The sequence below is a fragment of the Rana temporaria genome, chromosome 6 (genome assembly GCF_905171775.1).
Source record: "Rana temporaria chromosome 6, aRanTem1.1, whole genome shotgun sequence".
Classification (NCBI taxonomy): domain Eukaryota; kingdom Metazoa; phylum Chordata; class Amphibia; order Anura; family Ranidae; genus Rana; species Rana temporaria.
Window position 1 is genome coordinate 206,973,634 of NC_053494.1, and position 25,579 is coordinate 206,999,212.

A 25,579-nucleotide genomic window follows, 5' to 3' on the forward strand; every position below is an offset into this window, starting at 1 on the left:
CCAATATAGAGCACCTTTGGGATGTGGTGGAGATTCCCATCATTGGTTTTGCAACCGACAAAACTGTGTGATGTCATCATGTCACTATGGAGCCAAATCTCTGAGGAACGTTTCCAACACCTTGTTGTATCTCTGCCACCAAGAATGAAGAAGGCCAAAGGGGGTCCAACCCGGGACTAGCAAGGTGTACCTAATATATAGCTAGATTCAGGTAGGGCGGCGCATCTTTCAGGCGTCGTAGCGTATCGTATTTACGCTACGCCGCTGTAAGTCAGAGAGGCAAGTGCTGTATTCACAAAGCACTTGCCTCCTAAGTTACGGCGGCGTAGCGTAAATGGGGCCGGCTTAAGCGCGCCTAATTCAAATGAGGATGAGGTGGGGCGTGTTTTATGTAAATGATTGGTGACCCCTGACGTGATTGACGTTTTTTTTACGAACGGCGCATGCGCCGTCCGTGTACATATCCCAGTGTGCATTGCTCCAAAGTACGCCGCAAGGACATATTGGTTTCGACGTGAACGTAAATTACGTCCAGCCCCATTCACGGACGACTTACGCAAACGACGCAAAAATTTCAAATTTCGACGCGGGAACGACGGCCATACTTAACATTGACTAGGCCAGCTATTTGTTCGACTAACTTTACGCCGGAAAAAGCCGTACGTAAACGACGTAAAAAAAAATGCGCCGGGCGCCCGTACGTTTCTGAATCGGCGTATCTAGTCATTTGCATATTCTACGCCGAACTCAACGGAAGCGCCACCTAGCGGCCAGTGAAAATATTGCACCCTAAGATACGACGGCGTAGGAGACTCACACCGCTCGTATCTTAGCCTAATTTAAGCGTATCTGGTTTCCAGAATACGCTTAAATTTAGGACGGCGTAGATTCAGAGTTACGTCGGCGTATCTACTGATACGCCGGCGTAAAGCTATCTGTATCCAGCTAATAGTGTCCGGTGAGTGTAGATACGTAAAACAAATTGAAGCCAAACTCCAGCTTACATTGCAGTTACAGCAACTGTTTTTTTTTTTTTTTTTTACCTTTTGGGATAAAGGTTTTTCATAAGTAAAAGATAATAATTGGGTGGCACAGTGGTGTAGTGAGTAGCACTCTCGCCTAGCAGTAAAAAGGGTCGCTGGTTCAAATCCCAACCACGACACTACCTGCCTGGAGTTTGCATGTTCTCCCTGTGCCTGCCTGGGTTTCCTCCGGGTACTCCGGTTTCCTCCCACACTCCAAAAACATGCTGGTAGGTTAATTGGCTTCTGTTCTAAATTGTCCCTAGACTAGTATATGAATGTGAGTTGGGGACCTTAGATTGTAAGCTCCTTGAGGGTTGGGATCAATGTGAATGTACAATGTATATGTAAAGCGCTGCGTAAATTGACGGCGCTATTTAAGTACCTAAATAATAATTGTAAGCACCCGCTGTCAGTGGTAAATGGTTTGTCTCAACGCTCTTAACTGATACATTTGCAGGATAGCTTGTTCTATTTTAAAAAAATAACAGACTTGCTGGCTAGATTACCAGGTGGTAGGAAAGCTTCAGCCCCGGGAAGGATTTACCCCCTTAATGACCGGGCCATTTTTTGTGATGCGGCACTGCGTCACTTTAAGTGGTAGTAAACTCTGTACTACCACTTTAACCTACAGGTAAGCCTATAATAAGGCTTACCTGTAGGTGTATAGCTAGATTCAGGTAGATGTCCGCAACTTTGCGGCGGCGTAGCTTAAGGAATTTAAGCTACGCCGCCGTAAGTTAGCGAGGCAAGTACATGATTCACAATGTACTTGCCTGCTAAGTTACGGCGGCGTAGCCTAAATCGGCGGGCGTAAGGGCGCCTAATTCAAATGTGTTTGAGGGGGGCGTGTTTTATGTTAATGCGGCTTGACCTTACGTTTTTTACGTTTCTTGCGAACTGCGCATGCGCCTACATTTCCCAGTGTGCATTGCGGCTAAGTACGCCGCACGGGCCTATTGATTTTGACGTGGACGTAAACAACGTAAATCCCTATTCACGGACGACTTGCGCAAATGACGTAAAATTTTCGAATTTTGACACGGGAACGGCGGCCATACTTAACATTGGCTAGGCCAACTAGGGCCTAGCTCTAACTTTACGCGGCCTATCTCTTACGTAAATGTACTGCGGCGGCCGGGCGTACGTTCGTGAATCGGCGTATCTACTGATTTGCATATTCTACGCCGACCGCAATGGAAGCGCCACCTAGCGGCCAGCTGAAATATTGCAATCTAAGATAGGACGGCGCAGGCTGTCGTATCTTAGATATGTTTAAGCGTATCTCTGTTTGAGAATACACTTAATCTTAGGTCAGCGTAGATTCAGAGTTAGGTCGGCGTATCTACTGATACGCCGACTTAACTCTTTCTGATAGAGAATATCTCTATTCCCCTCGCAATGCGCCGCTGACTGCTGTGGCGCATGCACAGCGAAGATCCTTGGCTAAAGGCCCAGCAGCCGCCGGACAGAAGTCTCCCGTGCGCACGCACGGGAGTGACAACATCATTGCTCCAGCCAATCACAGCACTGGAACGGCGATACCCGGAAGACACACCAAGGCACGATGACATCTCGCTCGGCGTGGACCAGGTAAGTTCTGCACACCTCGTTCCAAGGTAAGTATTTCATAATCAGCTAGTATGCGTTGCATACTAGCTCATTATGGCTTTTGCTTTTCAGGTGTGAAAAAACGGCAGCGTGTTTACTACTGCTTTAACTGACAATTGTACGATCGTGTGACATTGTACCCAAACAAAATTGATATCCCTTTTTACTTTTTTTTTTTTTTAAATAGAGATTTCTTTTGGTGGTATTTGATCACCTCTGTGGTTATTATTCTTTGCGCTATAAACAAAAAAAGGCTGACAATTTAAAATAAATATATATATATATTTTTTACTTTTTGCTATAATAAATAAAGAACATCACTTTTGTTTGGGTGCCACGTCGCACGACCGTGCAATTGTCAGTTAAAGCGACGCAGTGCCGAATCGCAAAAAGTGGCCTGGTCATTGGGCAGCCAAATCCTCTGGGGCTGAAGTGGTTAATTGCAAAATATATGTATAATTGAACTGTAAAAAAATAAATAAATTGCTGTGTGCCACTAAAATGTTCGGGTTTGACTTAAAGAAAATGTGGCAACCCTACCCTCCGTGCTTCCTTTAGGGGCCCAGGTCCTTCACTTTTGATTGGGGTGCCTGGCCAGCCGTCAGCTTCAAGTCTGATAATGCAGTAGTATACACATGGGCCCGGATTCAGAGTGAAGTTACGACGGCGTATCTCCAGATACGCCGTCGTAACTCTGAGTGTGCGGGGTCGTATCTATGCGACTGATTCAGAGAATCAGTTACGCATAGATTTCCCTAAGATCCAAACCGGCGTAAGTCTCTTACACCGTCGTACCTTAGGCTGCATATTTACGCTGGCCGCTAGGTGGCGCTTCCGTAGATTTACGCGAGGAATATGCTAATTAGGTAGATACGCCGATTCAGAAACGTACGTCCGCCCGGCTCATTTTTTTACATCGTTTACGTTCGGCTTTTTCCGGCGTAAAGTTACCCCTGCTATATGAGGCGTATCCTATGTTAAGTATGGACGTCGTTCCCGCATCGAATTTTGAAAATGTTACGTCGTTTGCGAATAAGGCTGTACGTAAGTTACGTTCACGTCTAAAGCAATAACGATTTGCGGCGTAATTTCGAGCATGAGCACTGGGATTCTTTCACGCGCCGTTCGTAAAAAACATCAAATACGTGGGGTCACTATTAATTTAGATAAAACACGCCAACATCATCGACATTTGAATTCCACGGGCTTACGCCGGACCACATACATTACGCCGCCTTAACTTAGGGCGCAAGTTCTTTCTGAATACGGAACTTGCGCCCTAATTTACGGTGGCGTAACGGATCTGAGATACGTTACGCCCGCCGAGAGATACACTATTGCATGGGTGCTCAACCTGTGGCTCTCCAGCTGTTGCAAAACTACAATTCCCATAATGCCTCAGCCTTTGGGAGACATGCTTGTACCTGTCAGCGGCTTGCAATGCCTCATGGGAATTGTAGTTCCGCAACAGCTGGAGAGCCACAGGTTGAGCACCGACTATTGTATCTGAATCGGGATAAGGGGTTTTTGGTTTTTTTCGACACCGACCCCTTGCATTGCTGCCCACTACTGTCGCTTATAGACAGGGAAACCTGGCTTTTGTGTTTTATCGGTGATGATGGGGGAGGGGTGGGGGGATGTAGTCTCGGGGTTGATGGGGAATTTGGTGGCGGGTTATTTGTCAGGGGAATGTGCCACTTGCCACCAGATGCAGCGCCGCTTGCCGCCCATAGCCTGCCACCAAAGGCAGTGCTGCTGTCACTCCCTCTGTGAGGAAAGGAGTGGAGTCGCTATCTGGAGAGTGAAGATCACACCAGTCCCTGCTGCTTGCCACTGGGTGCCAATGAAGGAGGAGGAAGTGCCGAGGTGGGTGGGGACGGCAGTGCTGCACTAGGCGCAGGCCTCGCTCCCGGCCTCACTGTCTGAGAGTAAATTGTCACTGGTTGCAAGATACCAGGCAGCGATGGCCCTAGGAACCATTTTCGAAAATGCAGTTAGTAGGGGGTGGCTGTGTCCTCTATTTTATTCTGGGACACTGTATTGTCCCGGAATGAAGGTGCCCGGGACCCGGGACAGACATGTCAATTGCGCGACAGTCCCGGGCAATCCGGGACACGTGGGCACCCTAATGCACACAGCTCTAGCCTCGTGCCCAAAGCATCTCCAGAACCCTGTGCTGGCAGACTGACCAGTGGCGGCCACTCATTAGGGGCACAGGGGGGCGCGGTCCCCCTAACCCATGCGCCCGGCCCATGGCACTTTATAATGCACTCCCAGCAGTGCGGCTGTACTTGTTTTCTATGGGATGTTTTATAGTAATTTTTGACGTGCGTTCCATCAGCACCAACCTATTTTTGACTCAAGTTTAATAATCTCGGGTTCAATAACCTGAGAAAGTGACCTTCATGGGATAAAAATGGATTGTTTATGAGCAATAAAATGTTTTGTCTTTATGATGATCTTTACCCTATTTTAAGTGTAGATCCGGGCAAAGTACATCTCTGCAATGAATGCCTAGGTTTGCTCAGCCTATTGTATTAGGGGAAGCACCCCAAAGCTCAGACACAGAACAGAGGCAGTGGTTGGGGGGTTTGCACACGCCACGGCAAACATTATAACGGCACTGGGGAGCGACTGTTCATTGAGGGAGCCATGAATGCCAACATGTACTGTGACATACTGAAGCAGAACATGATCCCCTCCTTTCAGAGACTGGGACGCAGGGTAGTATTCCAACGTGATAACGACCCCAAACACACCTCCAAGATGACCACTGCCTTGGTAAAAAAGCTGAGGGTAAAGGTGATGGACTGGCCAAGCATGTCTCCAGACCTAAACCCTACCGATCATCTGTGGGGCATCTTCAAACGGAAGGTGGAGGAGCGCAAGGTCTCTAACATCCACCAGCTCTGTGATGTCATCATGGAGGAGGGGAAGAGGACTCCAGTGCCAACCTGTGAAGCTCTGGTGACCTCCATGCCCAAGAGGGTTAACGCAGTGCTGGAAAATAATGGCGGCCACACAAAATATTGACACTTTGGGCGCAATTTGAACATTTTCACTTAGGGGTGTACTTACTTTTGTTGCCAGCGGTTTAGACATGAATGGCTGTGTGTTGAGTTATTTTGAGGGGACAGCAAATGTACACTGTTATACAAGCTGTACACTCACTACACAACATTGTAGCAAAGTGTCATTTCTTCAGTGTTGTCACATGAAAAGATAGAAGAAAATATTTACACAAATGTGAGGGGTGTACTAACTTTTGTGAGATACTGTGTATATAGAAAGAATGAGACAGTGGTAAGAGTTTTAGAGATGTGTGTCTATAGGATCTTTAGTGTTTGTTTTTCTAGAAGTCTGCACAGTCAGAGAGTTTCCCTTATCAGTGGACAGAGGGACCTATTATCAGTGCTGGTGACAGTGACAGTGCACTTAACCCTTTATAGGGGAATTTTTCGATGGCGACACCCTCTGGCTATTGTCTTCTATGGGGCCTCGTGCGCGCTGGGCATTTAGCCGCCATGCATGAAATTCTGGTGTTTTTGTGCGGGAGGAGAACACAGGGGCACCACTGGCAGCTTGTAAAACTCTACTAGAGATTGTAAGCGGCTGGACGGGGGCATCAACAGTATTGGGAGGCTGGGGAAGCCAATATAAAGAGAGACTCTGGTACTTATGCTAGTTCCATATAGAAATACTTTTTCTCTTTTACATTTGTCCAGAGTGCAGCTTTATGTTTTCTGACTTGCTGGTCATAGGAGCAGGGCCGTCATCAGGGGGGTACAGGCATTACACCTGTAAGGGGCCTGGCTGGCCCCCCTCCCGTGTTTTTTTTGCATTACACCTGTAAGGGGCCCGATGGTCCCCAGGCCCCCTTACAGGCCCGGCTGTCCCCCCTCCCTTTTTTTTTTGCATTACACCTGTAAGGGGCCCGATGGTCCCCAGGCCCCCTTACAGGCCCATCTGGCCCCCCCCCCCCCCGTTTATTTATTTTTTTGCATTACACCTGTAAGGGACCTGATGGTCCCCAGGGGCCTGGCTGGCCCACTCCCGTTTATTTTTTTCTTCCATTACATCTGTAGGGGGCCCGATGGTCCCCAGGGCCCCTTACAGGCCCAGCTGGTCCCCCTCCCGTTTTTTTTTGCATTACACCTGTAAGGGGCCCAATGGTCCCCAGGGCCCCTTACAGGCCCAGCTGGTCCCCCTCCCGTTTTTTTCTGCATTACACCTGTAAGGGCCCAATGGTCCCCAGGGCCCCTTACAGGCCCAGCTGGTCCCCATCCCGTTTTTTTTTTGCATTACACCTGTAAGGGACCCAATGGTCCCCAGGGCCCCTTAAAGGCCTGGCTGGCCCTTCTCCCTTTTTTTTGCATTACACCTCTAAGGGGCCCGATGGTCCCCAGGGCACCTTACAGGCCCAGCTGGTCCCCCTCCCGTTTTTTTTTGCATTACAACTGTAAGGGGCCCGATGGTCCCCAGGGCCCCTTACAGGCCCGGCTGCCCCCCCCCCTGTTTTCTTTGCATTACACCTGTAAGGGCCTTGATGGTCCCCAGGGCCCCTTACAGGCCCGGCTGCCCCCCCCCCCTGTTTTCTTTGCATTACACCTGTAAGGGCCTTGATGGTCCCCAGGCCCCCCCTACTTATTATCTCTCATCAGGAGAGAAGAGATTACACTTTCTTTTTCGTCAGCACCCCCCCCCCCCCCAATATTTGTGATGGCTGCCCTGCATAGGAGTGATATTAGCTCCCCTAACCCCCCAATACTGGGAGAGGCAGGACCAGTGCTGGGAGCCAATCAGAACTCTGTGGCTTTGTGCAGTGCTCTGAACATGTGAAAAGGGGCTTCCTCAGGGGATACTTGGAGGACAATAAGATGTAGCGCTGCATAAAACATTATAACAAAGTTAGGAACATTACATTAATTAGTCAAGTAGCATATTGAAGTATACCTTTATTTGCCATGCCTTATCAACCCACTGCTGTGGGTAAGCAGTGGGTTGATAAGGCATGGCAGATGAGTGGAACCTCAGATTACGAGTATAATCCGTTCCAGGAGAATGCTTGTAATCCAAAGTAAGTGTCACATGTAGCCCAGCCCCCACACAGTTAGAATCACTCCCTAGGACAAACCCCTTCCTCGACCCCTAGTGGTTAACCCCTTCCCTACCAGTCACATTTATACAGTAAACAGTGCATTTTTATAGCACTGATCGCTGTATAAAAGTTAAAAGTGTCCGATGTGTCCGCCATAATGTCACAGTCACGCTAAAAATCACCGCTCGCCATCATTACTAGTAAAAAAACAAAAAATATTAATTAAAATGCCATAAATCTATCCCCTATTTTGTAGACACTATGGGGCAGATCCACAAAAGTATTACGCCGGCGTATCTCTTGATACGCCGCGTAATTTCAAATTTTGTGCGTCGTATCTTTGTTTTGTATCTTCAAAACAAGATACGACGGCATCTCCGCTAGATCCGACAGGCGTACGTCTTAGTACGCCGTCGGATCTAAGCTGCAATTTTTCGCCGGCCGCTAGGTGGCGTTTCCGTCGAAAGTCGAAATTAGCTAGTCACGGCGATCCACGAACGTACGTCCGGCCCGGCGCATTTTTTTATGTTGTTTGCGTTCGGCTTTTTCCGGCGTATAGTTAAAGCTACTGTTATGAGGCGTACTCAATGTTAAGTATGGCCGTCGTTCCCGCGTAGAAATGTGAAATTTTTACGTTGTTTGCGTAAGTCGTTCGCGAATAGGGATTTGCGTAGAATGACGTCACCGTCGGAAGCATTGGCTTGTTCCGGGTTAATTTCGAGCATGCGCACTGGGATACCCCCACGGACGGCGCATGCGCAGTTAAAAAAAAACGTTGTTTACGTCGGGTCACGACGTATTTACATAAAACACGCCCCCATTACATCCATTTGAATTCCGCGCCCTTACGCCGCAAGAGATACACTACGCCGCCGTAACTTACGGCGCAAATTCGTTGAGGTTTCGAAACAAAAAAAGTAAGTTACAGCGGCGTAGTGTATCTTAGATACGCTACGCCCGGCGCAATAATGCGCCGTTGTACGTGGATCTACCCCTATAACTTTTGCGCAAACCAATCAATCAATTTAGTTGGGGAGCCGTGTCGCACGATCGCGCAATTGTCAGTTAAAGCGACGCAAAAAATGGCCCGGTCATTGGGCAGCTAAATCCTCCGGGGGTGAAGTGTTTAAGATAAAAATTGCTCATCTATGGAAGAAGACAAAAATAATGAATTGTTGTAAGTGCTGCCACTGTTTTCACGTTTACAGCGAATAGAACACGTGTTAGTTTAGTCTAGTCTATGCCCACTAGATGGCGCCTCTCTTCTGCACCCATATTGAAAAATACATTTGCAATTTGACCTTGAAAGCATTGGCCCGGATTCAGTAAGAATTGCGCATTATTTACGGAGGCGCAGGGCAACGTTTTTGCCCTGCGCCCCCGCAAATTTGCTGCGCTGCCCTTGATTCACGGAGCAGTTGCTCTGTAACTTGCGTGGGCACACCGGCAAAATGCAAGCGGCAAGCGCGCGCAATTTAAATGATCCCGTAGGGGGCAGGAATCATTTAAATTAGGCGCGTTCCCACGCCCATCGTAGAGCGCATGCTCCGTCGGGAAACTTTCCCGACGTGCATTGTGGCAAATGACGTCGCAAGGACGTCATTTGCTTCAAAGTGAACGTGAATGGCGTCCAGCGCCATTCACGATTCACTTACGTAAAATACGTAAAATTCAAATTTCGCGACGCGGGAACGACGGGTATACGTAACATTGGCTGCCCCTGCTAATAGCAGGGGCAGCCTTACGCAAAAACCGCCGTACGGAAACGACGTAAATTGCGTACGCAGGGCTCGGGCAACGTTGTGAATCGGCGTTAGTATGCAATTTGCATACTATACGCTGAGCACAACGGGAACGCCACCTAGCGGCCATTGCAAGAATGCAGCCTAAGATATGCGGGCATAAGAGCCTCATGCCGCGCATTTCTTAGGCTGCAGTCGGCGTAACGAGGTTCCTGAATCAGGAGCACTCGTTACGCCGGGGCAAGTAAGCAATTGCGCTGTGTAACCTATGGTTACACAGGGGCAATTTCTTCTTGAATCCAGGCCAGTATAAGTATCAGTAGATCATGGGTGCAATGATCAGCCTCCCACAGACTATTCCTCCAGCCCCATATACATACCAGCCCCAGGTCCATACAAGTCCCATCTCCTGCAGACTATTCCTTTAGCCCCAGGTCCATAACAGCTGTAGGTCCTTCAGACTATTCCTTTAGCCCAAGGTCCATACCAGCTGTAGGTCCTTCAGACTATTCCTTTAGCCCAAGGTCCATACCAGCTGTAGGTCCTGCAGACTATTCCTTTAGCCCAAGGTCTGTACCAGCCCCATGTCCTGCAGGCTATTTCTCTAGCCCCAGGTCTGTACCAGCTGCAGGTCCTGTAGACTATTCTTCCAGCTCCAGGTCCCGCAGACATGCTCCAGCTAAAGCAGACTATTCCTCCAGGTGCATATCCATACCAGCACCAGGTCCTAGAGATGTCCTAAAGCCCCATATCTATACCAGCTGCAGGTCCCTGCAGACTATTGCTCTATCCCCATGTCCATACCAGTCCCAAGTCCTAGAGACGTCCTCCTAACCCCATATCAATACCAGCTTTAGGTCCTGCAGATTTCCTCCAGATCCAGACCAAGGTACAGAGCTGGAGGAAATATTAATGGACTATAATGTGGTCATTTTATATGTTTCTCACTGTCGTTCAATAAATGTCACAATTCTAACAATTCGGTGCAGATTATCGCTCATGATTTGTGTTTTTTTTTTTTAAAGCTGGTTTACGTAAAGCGCTATGGCCCATGGTGGAAAGCGACAATCGGCAACTACAAAATGGTGTGCATCACCGACCCAGCCATCTTGGAAAAGGTGGTGCGACTGGAGGGCAAATATCCGCTGCGGAATGAGTATGACCTCTGGAGGACCCACCGAGAGCTGCGCAACCTGGCCTACGGGCCGTTCACTGAGTAAGTAAGATCAGGTACCACGGGGTCAGATTCACTATATGGGGACATACTAGTGTAATGTATCACAGGGTCAGATTCACTGTAGATTGTGGCCCAGATTCACGTAGGGCGGCTTTACGTTGTGCGGGCGTAGCGTATCTTATTTACGCTATGCCGCCACTACTTAGAGAGGCAAGTGTTGTATTCACAAAGCACTTGCGTCCTAAGTTACGGCCGGCGTAAGCGCGCGTAATTCAAAGTAGGCAGGTCGTGGGCGTGTTGTATTTTAATTAAGCGTGACCCCATGTAGATGCATGGCCGAGCGAACGGCACTCAGTATCACGTCGTATTTACGCCCAAAGATACGCCTGCTCAATGCCTGTGACGTGAACGTAGCCTACGCACAGCCCCATTCACGTACGACTTACGTAAACGACGTAAAAAGATACGCTTGTTCAGACGTCCATACCTTGCATGGGCTGAGCCACCTAGAGACCTGCTTTATCTTTACGCCGGCGTATGTCTTACGTAAACGGCGTAACTAATTGCGACGGGCGTACGTACGTTCGTGAATCGGCGTATCTTGCTCATTTACATATTTGACGCGGAAATGAACGGAAGCGCCACCTAGCGGCCAGCGTAAATATGCACCCCAAGATACGACGGCGTAGGAGACTTACACCGCTCGTATCTTGGCCAAATCTATGCGTAACTGATTCTATGAATCAGGCGCATAGATACGACGACGGCCATTCGGACTTACGACCGCGTATCTGGAGATACACCGTCGTAAGTCTTTGAGAATCTGGGCCTGTGAGTTTGTTTCCTGTGTATTGACACATTTGTCAGTTCATTGCCCAAATATCATAACAATTACCCATTTGTTGCCCATGTACAGTGGGGAATACAATTATTTGATCACCTTCAGATTTTGTAAAGGGTTGCCCACTTACAAAGAAATGAAGGGTCTATAATTTTTATCACAGGTGTATATTATACGATAGAGACAGAATATCAACCAAAAATCCAGAAACCTCACACGATACAAATGTCGCAGTTCAGTGAGTAAAATAAGTATTTAATCCCCTACCAACCAACAATAATTCTGCCCCCCACAGACTGGCTATAGTATGTTCTCATGTGGTGCACAGATTAGTCCTGTCCATTCAAACCTCCTTATAATGGGCAAGGCTAAAGAGCTGTCAAAGGACGTCGGGGACAAGATTGTAGACCCGCACAAGGGTGGAATGGGCTACAAGATTATCAGCAAGAAGTTTGGCGAGAAGAAGACAACTGCTGGAGAGATTATTCACAAATAGAAAAAAATACAAAATAACCATCAATTGCACTCGGTCTGGAGCTTCATTCAAAATTTCGCTTCATGGGGTGAGGATGGTCATGAGAAAAGCGAGGGATCCGCCCAGAACTACATGGGAGGAGCTTGTGAATGATCTCAAGGCAGTTGGGACCACAGTCACCAAACAACCCATTGGTACCACAATACGCCGCCATGGATTGAAATCCTTCAGCACCCGCAAGGTTCCCCTCCTCAAGAAGGCACATGTACAGACCTGTCTGAGGTTTGTGCCAATGAACATCTAAATGATTCAGAGAAGGATTGGGGGAAAGTGCTGTGGTCAGATGAGACCAAAACTGAGCTCTTTGGCATCAACTCAACTCGCCGTGTTTGGAGGAAGAAAAATGCTGACTATGACCCTAAGAACACCAGCTCTACAGTGAAGCACGGAGGAGGGAACATTATGCTTTGGGGCTGTTTCTCTGCTAAAGGTACAGGCCGACTTTGCTACATTGAGGGGCCAAGTATTGTAAGATCTTGAGAACCTTCTACCCTCAAGCAGAACACTGAAGATGGGTCATGGATGGGTCTTCCCGCATGACAATGACCCAAAACATGCCGTCAAGGCCACAAAGTAGTGGATCAAGAAGAAGCCGAGCCAGTCTCCAGACCTTAATCCTATAGAAAATTTATGGAGGGAGCCGAAAATTTGATTTGCCAAGCGACAGCCAAGAATTTAGAGAAGATCTGTAAAGAAGAGAGGACCAAAATCCCTCCTGAGATGTGCAAACCTGGTCACCAACTACAAGAAACGTCTGACCTCTGTGCTTCCCAACAAGGGTTTCTCCACCAAGTACCAAGTCATGTTTTGCTTGGGGGAAAAAATACTTATTTTACTCACTGAACTGCAACTCAATTTATAACATTAACATCGTGGGGTCTTTTTTTTGGTTGATATTCTGTCTCTATCATTTAAAATACAAATATGATATAAAATGATAGACCCTTCATTTCTGTGTAAGTGGGCAAACTTACAAAATCTGCAGGGGATCAAATAATAATTTCCCCCCACTGTATTACCATTATTGGCAGTGTGTTGCCACATTTACCCATTTTACACCATAATTTAGTGCTATGGTACCATCTTTGTTTCCATGTCCATGTTTTTGGGGCCAGATTACAATAATTTAATCCCCACCTGGCCTGTAACTATCAAACCGCGCCTTCGAAAAATCATATCGTTTGGCCACGCCCTCAGTTTGCTGCTATGCATGTTGCAGTAGCGCTATCCTCCCTATAGAATCTCAGGCATGTGGAATTACAAAAGTAATCTTGAATGAAGCTCCAGACCAAGGGTTATTTTGTATTTCTTCCAATTTGTGAATAATATACACATAGGCCCGGATTCACAGACACTGGTGCATATTTATGCCGCCGTAGCGTATCTCCATTACGCTACGCCGACGCAGCGCAGAGAGGCAAGCTATGAATTCACAAAGCACTTCCTCCCAAATCTGCGCTGGGTTTCTCAGGCGTAAGTGGAAGTGGGCGTGAGCCATGCTAATGAGGCGTGACCCCATGTAAATGATGGGCCGAGCGCCAGACAGATACGTATCGCCAACTGCGCATGCGCTGTCCCGTGGGCGCATCTCAGTGCGCATGCTCACAATCACGTTGGAACAACTGCCTAAGATACGTCGGATCACTGCCTACGGCGTGAACGTAACCTACGCCTAGTCATATTCACCTCCTACGTAAATTACGTAAAATACATCGGCTTGAGTTCCCTGGTGCAGCCCTTTACATGGATGCTGCTGAGTTACACCTCCTTTATGGGGCATAACTTTACGCCAAACGTATGACTTTAGGTGCACTGCGTCGGACGGACGGACGTTCGTGAATCGGCGTATCTCCCTCATTTGCATATGTGAATAGAAAATCAATGGGTGCGCCAAATACGTCCAGCGTAAATATGCGCCCACTCTACGCCGGCGTAGGCAAGTTACGTCGGCGGGATGAAGCCTATTTTCAGGCGTATCTTAGTTTCTGAGTCCGGCACATAGATACGACGGCGCACATTTGCACTTAGGCGGCGTATCTTGAGATACATCGGCGCAAGTGCTTTGTGAATCCGGGCCATACTGTAGGTATATGCGCAGCCTATTGCATTAGGGTGCGCACCCCAAAGCTCAAACACACATGCATGTGTGCCTACATATATGGCCCGGGTACATTGATCTCCCTGCCAGCACAGTAAAGGGGCAGATTCGATAAGAGAGATTTTACCCATCTCGCCGCTGCTACACAGAGCGATAATGGTAATGTACACTAGGTGATTAGGGTGTGCCAAGGCACCTCAGGCGCACCCTGTGCACACATCTATGAATATACACTACATCATTGTTTTATTAGCAATGTTACCCAAGTCAAGAAAGGTCATGGTGGGTTTAGGTGTCTAGCCATTATTAACCTGGCCAACACGGCGCCGTCGCTTGTACATGGCCCCCATAAGTGGACATAAATCAAATAGATTGCTCGGACAGGGGAAAAAAAAACGTTTACGATCACAGCCGGCTTTACAGGGAAGGTTAAGGTTTAGGATGGGAGCATTGAATCTTAATATATAAAAGTACCCACTAGCTAAATAAATTAAGTAGTAAGGACAAAGGGATGTTAACGGTGCTTACAAATAATAATAAGAACCAAGGGCCAGATCCACATACATTTGGATCGGCGCAGCGTATCAGAGATACGCTACGCCGCCGTACCTTACCTGGCGTATATTCGAATCCTCAGCGAGTTCGCGCCGTAAGTTAAGGCGGCGTAGTGTATTTCTGGCGGCGGATTTCAAATTGGGCGGGTTGGGAGTGGGTTTAATTTAAATGAAGCGCGTCCCCGCGCCGAATGAACTGCGCATGCGTCGTCCAGAAATTTCCTGCCGTGCTTTGCGCGAAATGACGTCGCAACAACGTAATTTTTTGAACTTAGACGTGAGTTACGTCCATCCCTATTCACGGACGACTTACGCAAAAAAAAAAAAAAATTCAAATTTCGACGCGGGAACGACGGCCATACTTAACAGGGCAAGTCTATCTATACGCCGCAAAATACCAGCTTTAACTATACGCCGGAAAAAGCCGACTACAGACGACGTTAGAAAATGCGACGGCTGCGCGTACGTTCATGGATCGTCGTAAATCGCTAATTTGCATACCCGACGCGGAAAACAACCCAAACTCCACCCAGCGGGCGCCAAAGCACCTACGTTTCGAAGGCGTACAAAGCCGTACGCCTGTCGGATCGAACCCGGCGTATCTTGGTTTGAGGATGCAAACTAAAGATACGACGCGGGAAATTTGAAAGTACGCCGGCGTATCAGTAGATACGCCGGCGTACTTGCTCTGTGGATCTGGCCCCAAACATTAAGAAAAAAATATATACATTTTATGAGAATGGAGTTAAAAAATGTAGCAGAAACAATTTGTTCACTGATATACATCAGTTCATCAAAGAGATGGTCACAAAGCAGGTATTTGGCTACAGCAAAGGTTTCAAACTCATATACTATGCCGACATGTTTCGCCTGGGGATATACAAATCAATCAAAGAATTCATGAAACAATAAAGAGATATAAAATAGAACAACGTAAATAACAAAATAAGCAAATCTAAAGGTAGTATATCATTATTATATCAAAGGTAACATTGTTCCCACAGTCGCCACAAGGAGAGGGGAGCTTACCGCACCAAACTCATATGCCACATGCATGTCTCTAGTTTTACTGACCAATGATATACTATGTTTAGATTTGGTTATTTACGTTCTTTTTTATACCTCTGTATAGTTTCATGAATTCTTTGATTTGTAAATCCCCTGATGAAGCTACCAGGCAAAACATGTCGGGATTAGTATATGAATTTGAAACCTTTGCTGTAGCCAAATACCTGCTTTGTGACCATCTCTTTGATGAACTGCTGTATATCAGTGTCATGACCTTGCAGTAATACTTTCATGACCTCTCTGTCTATTACCTTGTCTGTGTATCAGCCTTAGGGCTTGCCTTCTCACACCTGCATGGTTATGTAAACTTCCCTCAGTGTGGCTCCACCCTCGCCTCAACAGGAACCACTATTTAACACTGTGTTCTCCAAGCCTGCCTTGCCGTGCAATATTGTGTGTTTGGTTTCCTGTTTGCCATATGCTCTACATCAGCCCTTAAAAATTCCACTCGCCTGCTAGCATTTGGCGAGTGGATATTTAGGTAGGGCGAGTGAAGAAGGCAGAATCAGCCAGGATGCTGCTGAGGGAGGAGAAGAGGTGCTCGGTGGATGCTGAGGGGATAACCCCCAACCATCCTGGCTTGCTAGCAATGTCTACTTTCACCCCTCCTCAATGCTGACACGGATCGCACGCTTTTCCGGACAGCTCCGCCCTCCGCTCCCCGCTTTTTGCCCTGGTCTCAGCGGCTCCCCTGGTAAGAAATTCTGCAGCCCCTGTGTCATGTTTTTATTTGCAGCTTTTTTTGTGCGAGCGCCAGGCACCCAGGGCATATGCCCCACATTTGCTGGTGGGTGTCCCGACGCGCCGCCGCAACCGCCCGCATTGCTGTTCCAGTCAGAGGCGCCTTCTTTCTCTGCCTGTCGGGACTGTAGCATGGAGCCGAGTGAAGTGCTGTGAAACTTCTCCTCGGCTCCTCGACAGAGCTGCTGGGGGGGGGGGTATTCGTGAGACCTGGTTGGGTATTATTGAGAGAGCTGGGGGGTATTATTGAGAGACCTGGGGGGGTATTATTGAGAGAACAGGTGGGTATTATTGAGAGAGCTGGGTGTATTAGTGAGAGCACTGGGGGGGCATTAGTGAGAGAGGTGGGGGGTATTAGTGAGAGAGTTGGGGGGTATTAGTGAGAGAGCTGGGGGGGTATTAGAGAGCTGGGGGTATTAGTGAGAGAGCTGGGGGGTACTAGTGAGAGAGCTGGGGCAGCATTAGTGAGAGAGCTGGGGGTATTTGGAGGCATTTGCAATCATGGCATACCCGTATATTATCTGGATAAAATATGATAATTTATAAGGGTGTTTAGTGGAGGGGCAACTAGTGGCGAGTAACTCTTAAGGCCTGGCGAGTAGCTGAGGACTTGAAATTTTGAGCCCTGCTCTACATTTTGTCTCTGTTACCGATCTTGGCATTTTCCCGACCATCCCCGCTTGCTTGTGACCCTTGACCTTTGGCTTGTTTCACTGTTTATCCTTGTCTGCTTGTCGCCCCGACCTTCAGCTTATCCTCCTATAGCCTACCGTGAGCTGGGAGACCCCAGGGGCCACGACCTGGAGTCAGCTGCAGTGAAGTCCATCCTCACCACTAGAGGCTCTGGTAAACACCAGCTGGCTCTTAGACTCCGCGCCCTGGGGAATCTCACGTTCTATCTCCCTGAGTGATTCGTGTTGGCGCCCCAGTGCACCTGCCTTCCTGCACCACCCAGGGTTCCAACCGCAGCAGTCAGCCGTAGGGTCCACTATCATAGCGGTGCACTCCTGACCCAACGGTGTGCATCTGTCACTTGGCCTCAGGTGACCTGACAATCAGTGAACAAATTGTTTCTGCTTCGTTTTTTAACTCGATTCTCATTAAATTGATATATATTTTTTCTAAATGTTTAGTTCTCAATATTATTTGTAAGCACCATTAAAATCCCTTTGTCCTTCCCATTTGATTACTTGGGATGAGGTGCCAATTCTTTGGGTGTTCTACCCTTAGTCGGACATAACCACTATAAATACACCCTAACTAGTCTCATCATATCTAGGCAAGGAAACAAATGGCACGCCCTGCGCACCATCCTGAACAAGAAGATGCTGAAGCCAGCCGAAGCCAAGAGCTACGCCGGGAGCATCAACGACATTGTTTCAGATTTCGTGGCCAGGCTACAGGATTTGCGTAAAGAGAGTCCCACTGGCGAGATGGTCAATGACGTGGCGAATGAGTTCTATCGATTTGCTTTGGAAGGTATTGATTTTGTCCAAATGAGGCTAGAGGATGTCCAGTATCATCTAGCTCTTCTCAACCCAGACTAAGGCCCCATACACACTATTAGATTTTCTGCAGATTTTTGTCTTCAGATTTACCAAAAACCATATAATATGAGGTCAAACCTTAAAGCTGAGTTCCACCCAAAAATGGAACTTCCACTTTTCGGAAACCCCCCCCCCCCCCTCCGGTGTTTCAGGGGGGGGGTGCAGATACCTGTATAATACAGGTATTTGCACCCACTTCTGGGAGTCACTCCACTTTCTGCCCCCCCCCACTGCCTTCTGGGAAACACACTGGTCCCAGGAGACAGCGGGGACCACTGGGAGAGTGCTGCGCAGTAGGGAACCAGGCAGTGAAGCAGCAAGCCTTCACTTCCTGATTCCCTCACCGAGGATGGCGGCAGGGGCAGCAGAGAGACGAGCGATTGCCCGGCCTCAGCTGCCGACATCATGGGCGCCCTGGACAGGTAAGTGTCCATTTTTTAAAAGTCAGTAGCTGCAGTATTTGTAGCTGATGGCTTTTAATTTTTTTTATTTATTTTTCACGGGACCTCCGCTCTAATGCCGCGTGCACACGGTCATTTTTCGGCATGAAATAAAATGACATTTTTAAAAATGTCATTTAAAATGATCGCGTGTGGGCTTCACATCGTTTTCCGTCTTCTGAAAAACAACAAAAAAAATTCGAACATGCTTCAATTTTTTATGTCATTTTTGAAAATGTCCTTTTTTGTGTTGTAAAAAATGATCGTGTGTGGGCAAAAACGATGTTTTAAACCCGCGCATGCCCAGAAGCAAGTTATGAGACGGGAGCGCTCGTTCTGGTAAAACTAGCGTTCATAATGGAGTAAGCACATTCATCACGCTGTAACAGACAAAAAAGCGCAAATCGTCTTTTACTAACAAGTAACCAGCTAAAAGCAGCCCAAAGGCGAATATAACTTCCCCTTTAGAGTGCCGTTGTACGTTTTGTACGTCACCGCGCTTTGTTCATGATCTGCATCTATCTGCAAAATGTCACTGGCCGGGAAGGGATTAACACTAGGGGATGATCAAGGGCTTAACTGTGTTCCCTCTCTGTGTTCTAACTGAAGGGGGATGGGACTTACTATGGGAAATGACAGATCGCTGTTTATACTTTGTATGAACACACGATCAGCCGTTTCTCCCCCTCAGAGAACCGGGATCCTCGCTGTGTCACGAGCGATCGCAGGTGCTCGGCAGTCATCACGCCCGCTGGGCACTCGCATCGGCTCCGGGGGTGAGCAGCGGACACGCACCCCTAGTGGCCACAGGGCCAAGCAACGTAACATAACGTAGTTTTGCCGAGCCATGCTGCTGCAGTAAAGATGCAGCGGCTGGTCGGCAAGTGGTTAATATGTATTACAAAGCCCTTATGGGACCTGCACTCAGGATCCCAGTAGTTTAACCACTTAAGGACCGCCTCCTGCACATTTACGTTGGCAGAATGGCACGGCTGGGCACATGCACGTACAGGTACGTCCTGTGCTAGTACCCGTGACCGCGGGACCCGATCACCGCTGGAGTCCGGTGATCGGTCCCCGGAGCTAAAGAACGGGGACAGCTGTGTGTAAACACAGCTTCCCCGTTCTTCACTGTGGCGACGTCATTGATCGTGTGATCCCTTTTATAGGGGGACACAATCGATGACGTCACACCTGCAGCCACACCCCCCTACAGTTGTAAACACACTTCAGGTCACACATAACCCCATCAGCGCTCCCTTGTGGTTAACTCCCAAACTGCAATTGTCATTTTCACAATAAACAATGCATTTTAAATGCATTTTTTTGCTGTGAAAATTACAATGGTCCCAAAAATGTGTCAAAATTGTCCAAAGTGTCCGCCATAATGTTGCAGTCACGAAAAAAAACGCTGATCACCGCCATTAGTAGTAAAAAAATAAAAATGCAATAAAACTATCCCCTATTTTGTAAACGCTATAAATTTTGTGCAAACCAACCGATAAATGCTTATTGTGATTTTTTTTTTTTACCAAAAATAGGTGGAAAAATACCTAAACTCTATTTTTGTTTATAGCGCAAAAAATAAAAACCGCAGAGGTGATCAAATACCACCAAAAGAAAGCTCTATTTGTGGGGAAAAAAGGACGCCAATTTTGTTTAGGAACCACGTCGCACGATCGCGCAATTGTCAGTTAAAGAGATGCAGTGCCGAATCGCAAAAAGGGGCCAGGTCCTTTAGCTGCATTTTGGTCCGGGTCTTAAGTGGTTAATAGATGCAAGACTAAGCATTTTTTTTTTGCTACAGTTATCTGACATCACTGTGATACTAAATCTCACCACACAATTGCCTTTAGCTCTACCAACATTAACTGTATGTAGTGCAAGGACCTACCTACAGTAATTGGATAGCTGAGATTGGTCCTTATATTGCATAGTTTTGGGAAATCTACATATATGGTGACCTAATACTATATGATTTCTTCTAGGCGTCTCCTATATTGTGTTTGAGACTCGGATTGGCTGTCTGGATAAGCAGATCCCCGCAGAGACGCAGGGCTTTATCACTTCAATTGGTGAGATGCTCAAGAATTCCGTCTACGCCACGTACCTACCCCAATGGAGCAGAGGAATCCTACCGTACTGGAAAAAGTACTTAGATGGCTGGGATAGAATCTTTAATTTTGGTGAGTGTAGACACGACAACTCGCCCTACAATCCAGGGAGTCGCCCTGCTCTAACCCCTCTCACACCAACACTCTGCATGTGCAAGTCTCTCTGGAATCCATTTACATTGCACAGTACTACTTCTTTTATTCTACTTTACTGTATGCTGGCTGTAGTTTTCAGTATCTGTTCTCATTCTGTATGTAGGGACTCTGCACAGTACCACTTCTCTTGTTGTATCTGCCAGTAGTAATTCTCAGTATCTGTTCCTATTCTGTATGTAGGGACTCTGCTCTGCACAGTACCACTTCTCTTGTTGTGTCTTCCGGTAGTAATTCTCAGTATCTATTCTTATTCTGTATGTAGGGACTCTGCACAGTACCACTTCTCTTGTCCTGTACGTGCAAATCTCCCTGGATTCCTCTCATTCATTTAGGCCCGGATTTACTCCGTTTGCTACCCCAAGGCTGGGTCTGCCCCCCCCCCCCGCCAAAAAAACCTGAAAGTCCCCCAACCCGTGCCCATCATTGCCGCCTCACCAATATTGCAGCATTACCATGCCCTCTTTGCAGCCTCACCATCACTGCCGCTTTACTGTGCCCTCATTGCAGCCTCCCTCACCATCAATGCTGCCTTACTGTGCCCTCACCATCATTGCAGCCCCCCTCACCATCATTGCAGCCTCACTCACCATCATTGCAGCCCCCCTCACTGCCGCCTTACTGTGCCCTCATTGCAGCCTCCCTCACCATCATTGCTGCCTTACTGTGCCCTCATTGCAGCCCCCCTCACCATCAATGCTGCCTTACTGTGCCCTCACCATCATTGCGGCCCCCCTCACCATCATTGCAGCCTCACTCACCATCATTGCAGCCCCCCTCACTGCCGCCTTACTGTGCCCTCATTGCAGCCTCCCTCACCATCACTGCCGCTTTACTGTGCCCTCATTGCAGCCTCCCTCACCATCAATGCTGCCTTACTGTGCCCTCACCATCATTGCAGCCTCACTCACCATCATTGCAGCCCCCCTCACTGCCGCCTTACTGTGCCCTCATTGCAGCCTCCCTCACCATCATTGCTGCCTTACTGTGCCCTCATTGCAGCCCCCCTCACCATCAATGCTGCCTTACTGTGCCCTCACCATCATTGCGGCCCCCCTCACCATCATTGCAGCCTCACTCACCATCATTGCAGCCCCCCTCACTGCCGCTTTACTGTGCCCTCATTGCAGCCTCCCTCACCATCATTGCTGCCTTACTGTGCCCTCATTGCAGCCCCCCTCACCATCATTGCTGCCTTACTGTGCCCTCACCATCATTGCGGCCCCCTCTCACCATCATTGCAGCCCCCCTCACCATCATCGCAGCCTTACTGTACCAAACAATGTAGCCTCATTTCATTACGCACCTTGGGAATCTCTTGCTCCTGCTGTGTCACAGAGCTCACTGTGAAAAGTTTGGGTGCGCTGTGATTAAAGACCCGCCCCCCCCCTCCTCCTAGACAAGCTCATGTGATAGACAGAACACTGCCTCTATCACACGAGCTGGTCTAGGAGGAGGGCGGAACTTTTATCACAGCGCGCCCAAACTTTTCACAGTGAGCTCCTTGACACAGCAGTCTCCCGCTGTGTGTTACAACCGGCCCCATCCTTGCACCCACTGCCGCCCCGAGTCATGGCCTTGTCGGGAATCCGGCCCTGCATTCATTTACATTGCACAGTACTACTTCTTTTATTATACTTTACTGTATGCTGGGTGTAATTCTCAGTAACTGTTCTTATTCTCTATGTATGGGCTTTGCACAATGCCGTTTCTCTTGTCCTGTATGCTGGGTGCAATTGCCAGTATCTGTTATTATTCTGTATGTATGGACTCTGCTCAGTAGCAGTACAATCACATCCAGCCATACTGTAACTTACCCTATACGGTGCCCATTGTTCTATCAACAGTGGGCTAGATTCACATAGAACCGCGTATCTTTGCGGCGGCGTAACGTATCCGATTTACGTTACGCCTCCGCAACTTAGACGGGCAAGTGCTGTATTCTAAAAGCACTTGCTCCGTAAGTTGCTGCGGCGTAGTGTAAATCGGCCGGCGTAAGCCCGCCTAATTCAAATTTGGATCAGGGGGGCGTGTTTTATGTAACGGTAATGTGACCCGACATGATTGACGTTTTTGCCGAACGGCGCATGCGCCGTCCGTGGAATTTCCCAGCGTGCATTGCTCCAAAGTAAGCCACAAGGACGTCATTGGTTTTGACGTGAACGTAAATGACGTCCAGTCCCATTCACGGACGACTTACGCAAACGACGTAACTTTTTCAAATTTCGACGCGGGAACGACGGCCATACTTTACATTGGTACGCCGCACTTACGCCACCATATAGCAGGGGTAACTATACGCCGGGAAAAGCCTAACGTAAACGGCGTAACTTTACTGCGTCGGCCGGGCGTACGTTCGGGAATTCGCGTATCTAGCTAATTTGCATACTCAACGCGGAATTCGACGGAAGCGCCACCTAGCGGCCAGAGTAAATATGCATTTACGATACGACGGTGTAACATAGTTACGCCAGTCAGATCTACGGGAAATCTATGCGTAACTGATTCTAAGAATCTGGCACATAGATACGACCGCGCAACTTAGAGATACGACGGCGTATCTGGAGATACGCCGTCGTATCTCATTTAAGAATCTGGCCCAAAGTGAATGTAATATTTCTGTAATTAATTGTGACAAACATTGTTAGCATTACAGAGATAACTATATAAGAACTGTCCATGTAGTCAGAGCTTACTTTCTGTTTTCTATCTGGACAGCAGGGCGGCGCTATCATGACTATGTGGTTGTTTACAGGGAAGAAGCTGATAGATAAGAAGATGAGTGAGATCCAGGCCAGGCTGGAGAGAGGAGAGGAGGTGCAGGGGGAGTACCTGACCTACCTGCTGTCCAGCGGAAAACTCACCATGTCTGAGGTGTACGGCAGTGTGTCTGAGCTGCTGCTGGCCGGGGTGGACACAGTATGTAACCAACATTTATTTGATGCTGTTTGTTTTTTAAACATTTGCAATTTAGGGATCACCTAAAAAATATGAACACAAATTCAAATCACAAAAGCAGTGTCAGCATCTGTCAACTCCAATGTGCTGATCCGTATGCTGTGAAAATACCCTCAGGCCCCATACACACGGGAGAATTTATCCGCGAATACGGTCCAGCGGACCGTTTCCGCGGATAAATCCTCTCGAGGATTTCTATGCGATGGCGTGTACACACCATCGCATTGAAATCCGCGCCGAAATCCTCTGGCGATGACGTGTCGCGCCGTCGCCGCGATTATGACGCGGCGACGTGCGCGACGCTGTCATATAAGGAATTCCACGCATGCGTCAAATCATTACGACGCATGCGGGGGATCCCTTAGGACGGATGGATCCAGTGAGTCTGTACAGACCAGCGGATCCATCCGTTGGGATGGATTCCAGCAGATGGATATGTTCTGCATGTCAGCGAATATTCGATCTGCTGGAATCCATCCCAGGGGAGAAATATCCGCGGAAACAGATCCGCTGGCGTGTACACACCATAGGATCTATCTGCTGAAACCCATTTGCTGGGAATTATCTGCGCATGGATTCTATGGTGTGTACGGGGCCTTAGTATTAAAATTCAATATATTATTTATGTAGCACAACCATATCATTGAATCCTTCCAGATGTTGGAGAACCACCTTGACAGTCTCTATCTAATGGGGACTGTATTGGTGAGATCACTAAAATGAGTTCCTGGTTCTGTACACCTGCTGTGCCACTTTGAGGGGTTCCCACCATCTCTGTGCCAAGTTCCCTGGTCTCCATACCTGCTCTGATTATTATTCGGGGTTCCCACCATCTTTATGCCGAGTTTCCTGGTCTCTATACCTGCTCTGACCATTATGAGGGTTCCCAACATCCCTGTGCTGAGTTCCTGGGTCTCCATACCTGCTCTGACCATTATAAGGAGTTCCTACTATCCCTGTGCTGAGTTCCCGTGTCTCCATGACCATTATGAGGTTTTCCCACCATTCCTGTGCTGAGTTCCTGGGTCTCCATACCTGCTCTGACCATTATAAGGAGTTCCCACCATTCCTGTGCTGAGTTCCTGGGTCTCCATACCTGCTCTGACCATTATAAGGAGTTCCTACCATCCCTGTGCTGAGTTCCTGGGTCTCCATGACCATTATGAGGTTTTCCCACCATTCCTGTGCTGAGTTCTTGGGTCTCCATACCTGCTCTGACCATTATAAGGAGTTCCTACCATCCCTGTGCTAAGTTCCTGGGTCTCCATGACCATTATGAGGGGTTCCCACCATTCCTGTGCTGAGTTCCTGGGTCTCCATACCTGCTCTGACCATTATAAGGAGTTCCTACCATCCCTTTGCTGAGTTCCCGGGTCTCCATGACCATTATGAGTTTTTCCCACCATTCCTGTGCTGAGTTCCTGGGTCTCCATGACCATTATGAGGGGCTTCCACCATCCCTGCCATATTTTTAGTTATTTTATTATAGCACCCTCTAGGTAGGTAGGTGCTAGAGATAGGATAGGTAAATTTAGGCATGTCTGGCTGGCAGCTAGGCCTGTTTTGGTGTTATCTGGGCTGGGAGTGGATCAGGGTAGCAGCTGGTGACTCACAGGCAGCATCACTGGGACCTCCCTCTTCTTTCCTGAGTTTGCTAGAAAGTTCTGGAAGGAAAGGTGGAGCTGTCTGGGGTGTTTTAAGGAGCCCTGACCAATCCCCAACCTGAATTAGCAGGGGGCAGGCCTTTTTAAATACCCAGGGTCAGGCCAGCTGGATGAGGAGTCATTTGGGTGGAAGTTGGAGATGGAGTGTTAAGCTGTCAGCGGCCTTGGAGGGAGCTCCCCAGTCTGGGGGGGGGGGGTGACCTTGGCCCTGGGCTC

The 25,579-nt window shown here is 48.2% G+C and overlaps 1 protein-coding gene across 1 annotated transcript in view; it reads left to right on the plus strand.

Annotated features, from left to right (window-relative positions):
- Nucleotides 1-25,579, plus strand: part of LOC120944205 (sterol 26-hydroxylase, mitochondrial-like) — a 43,460-nt gene that overhangs the window by 4,679 nt on the left and 13,202 nt on the right. Inside the window, exons 2-5 of the mRNA XM_040358159.1 lie at nt 10,499-10,689; nt 17,767-17,966; nt 20,463-20,660; nt 23,497-23,660. Of these exons, the coding sequence (XP_040214093.1) occupies nt 10,499-10,689; nt 17,767-17,966; nt 20,463-20,660; nt 23,497-23,660 (753 nt within the window). The remainder of the gene's footprint in view (nt 1-10,498; nt 10,690-17,766; nt 17,967-20,462; nt 20,661-23,496; nt 23,661-25,579) is intronic.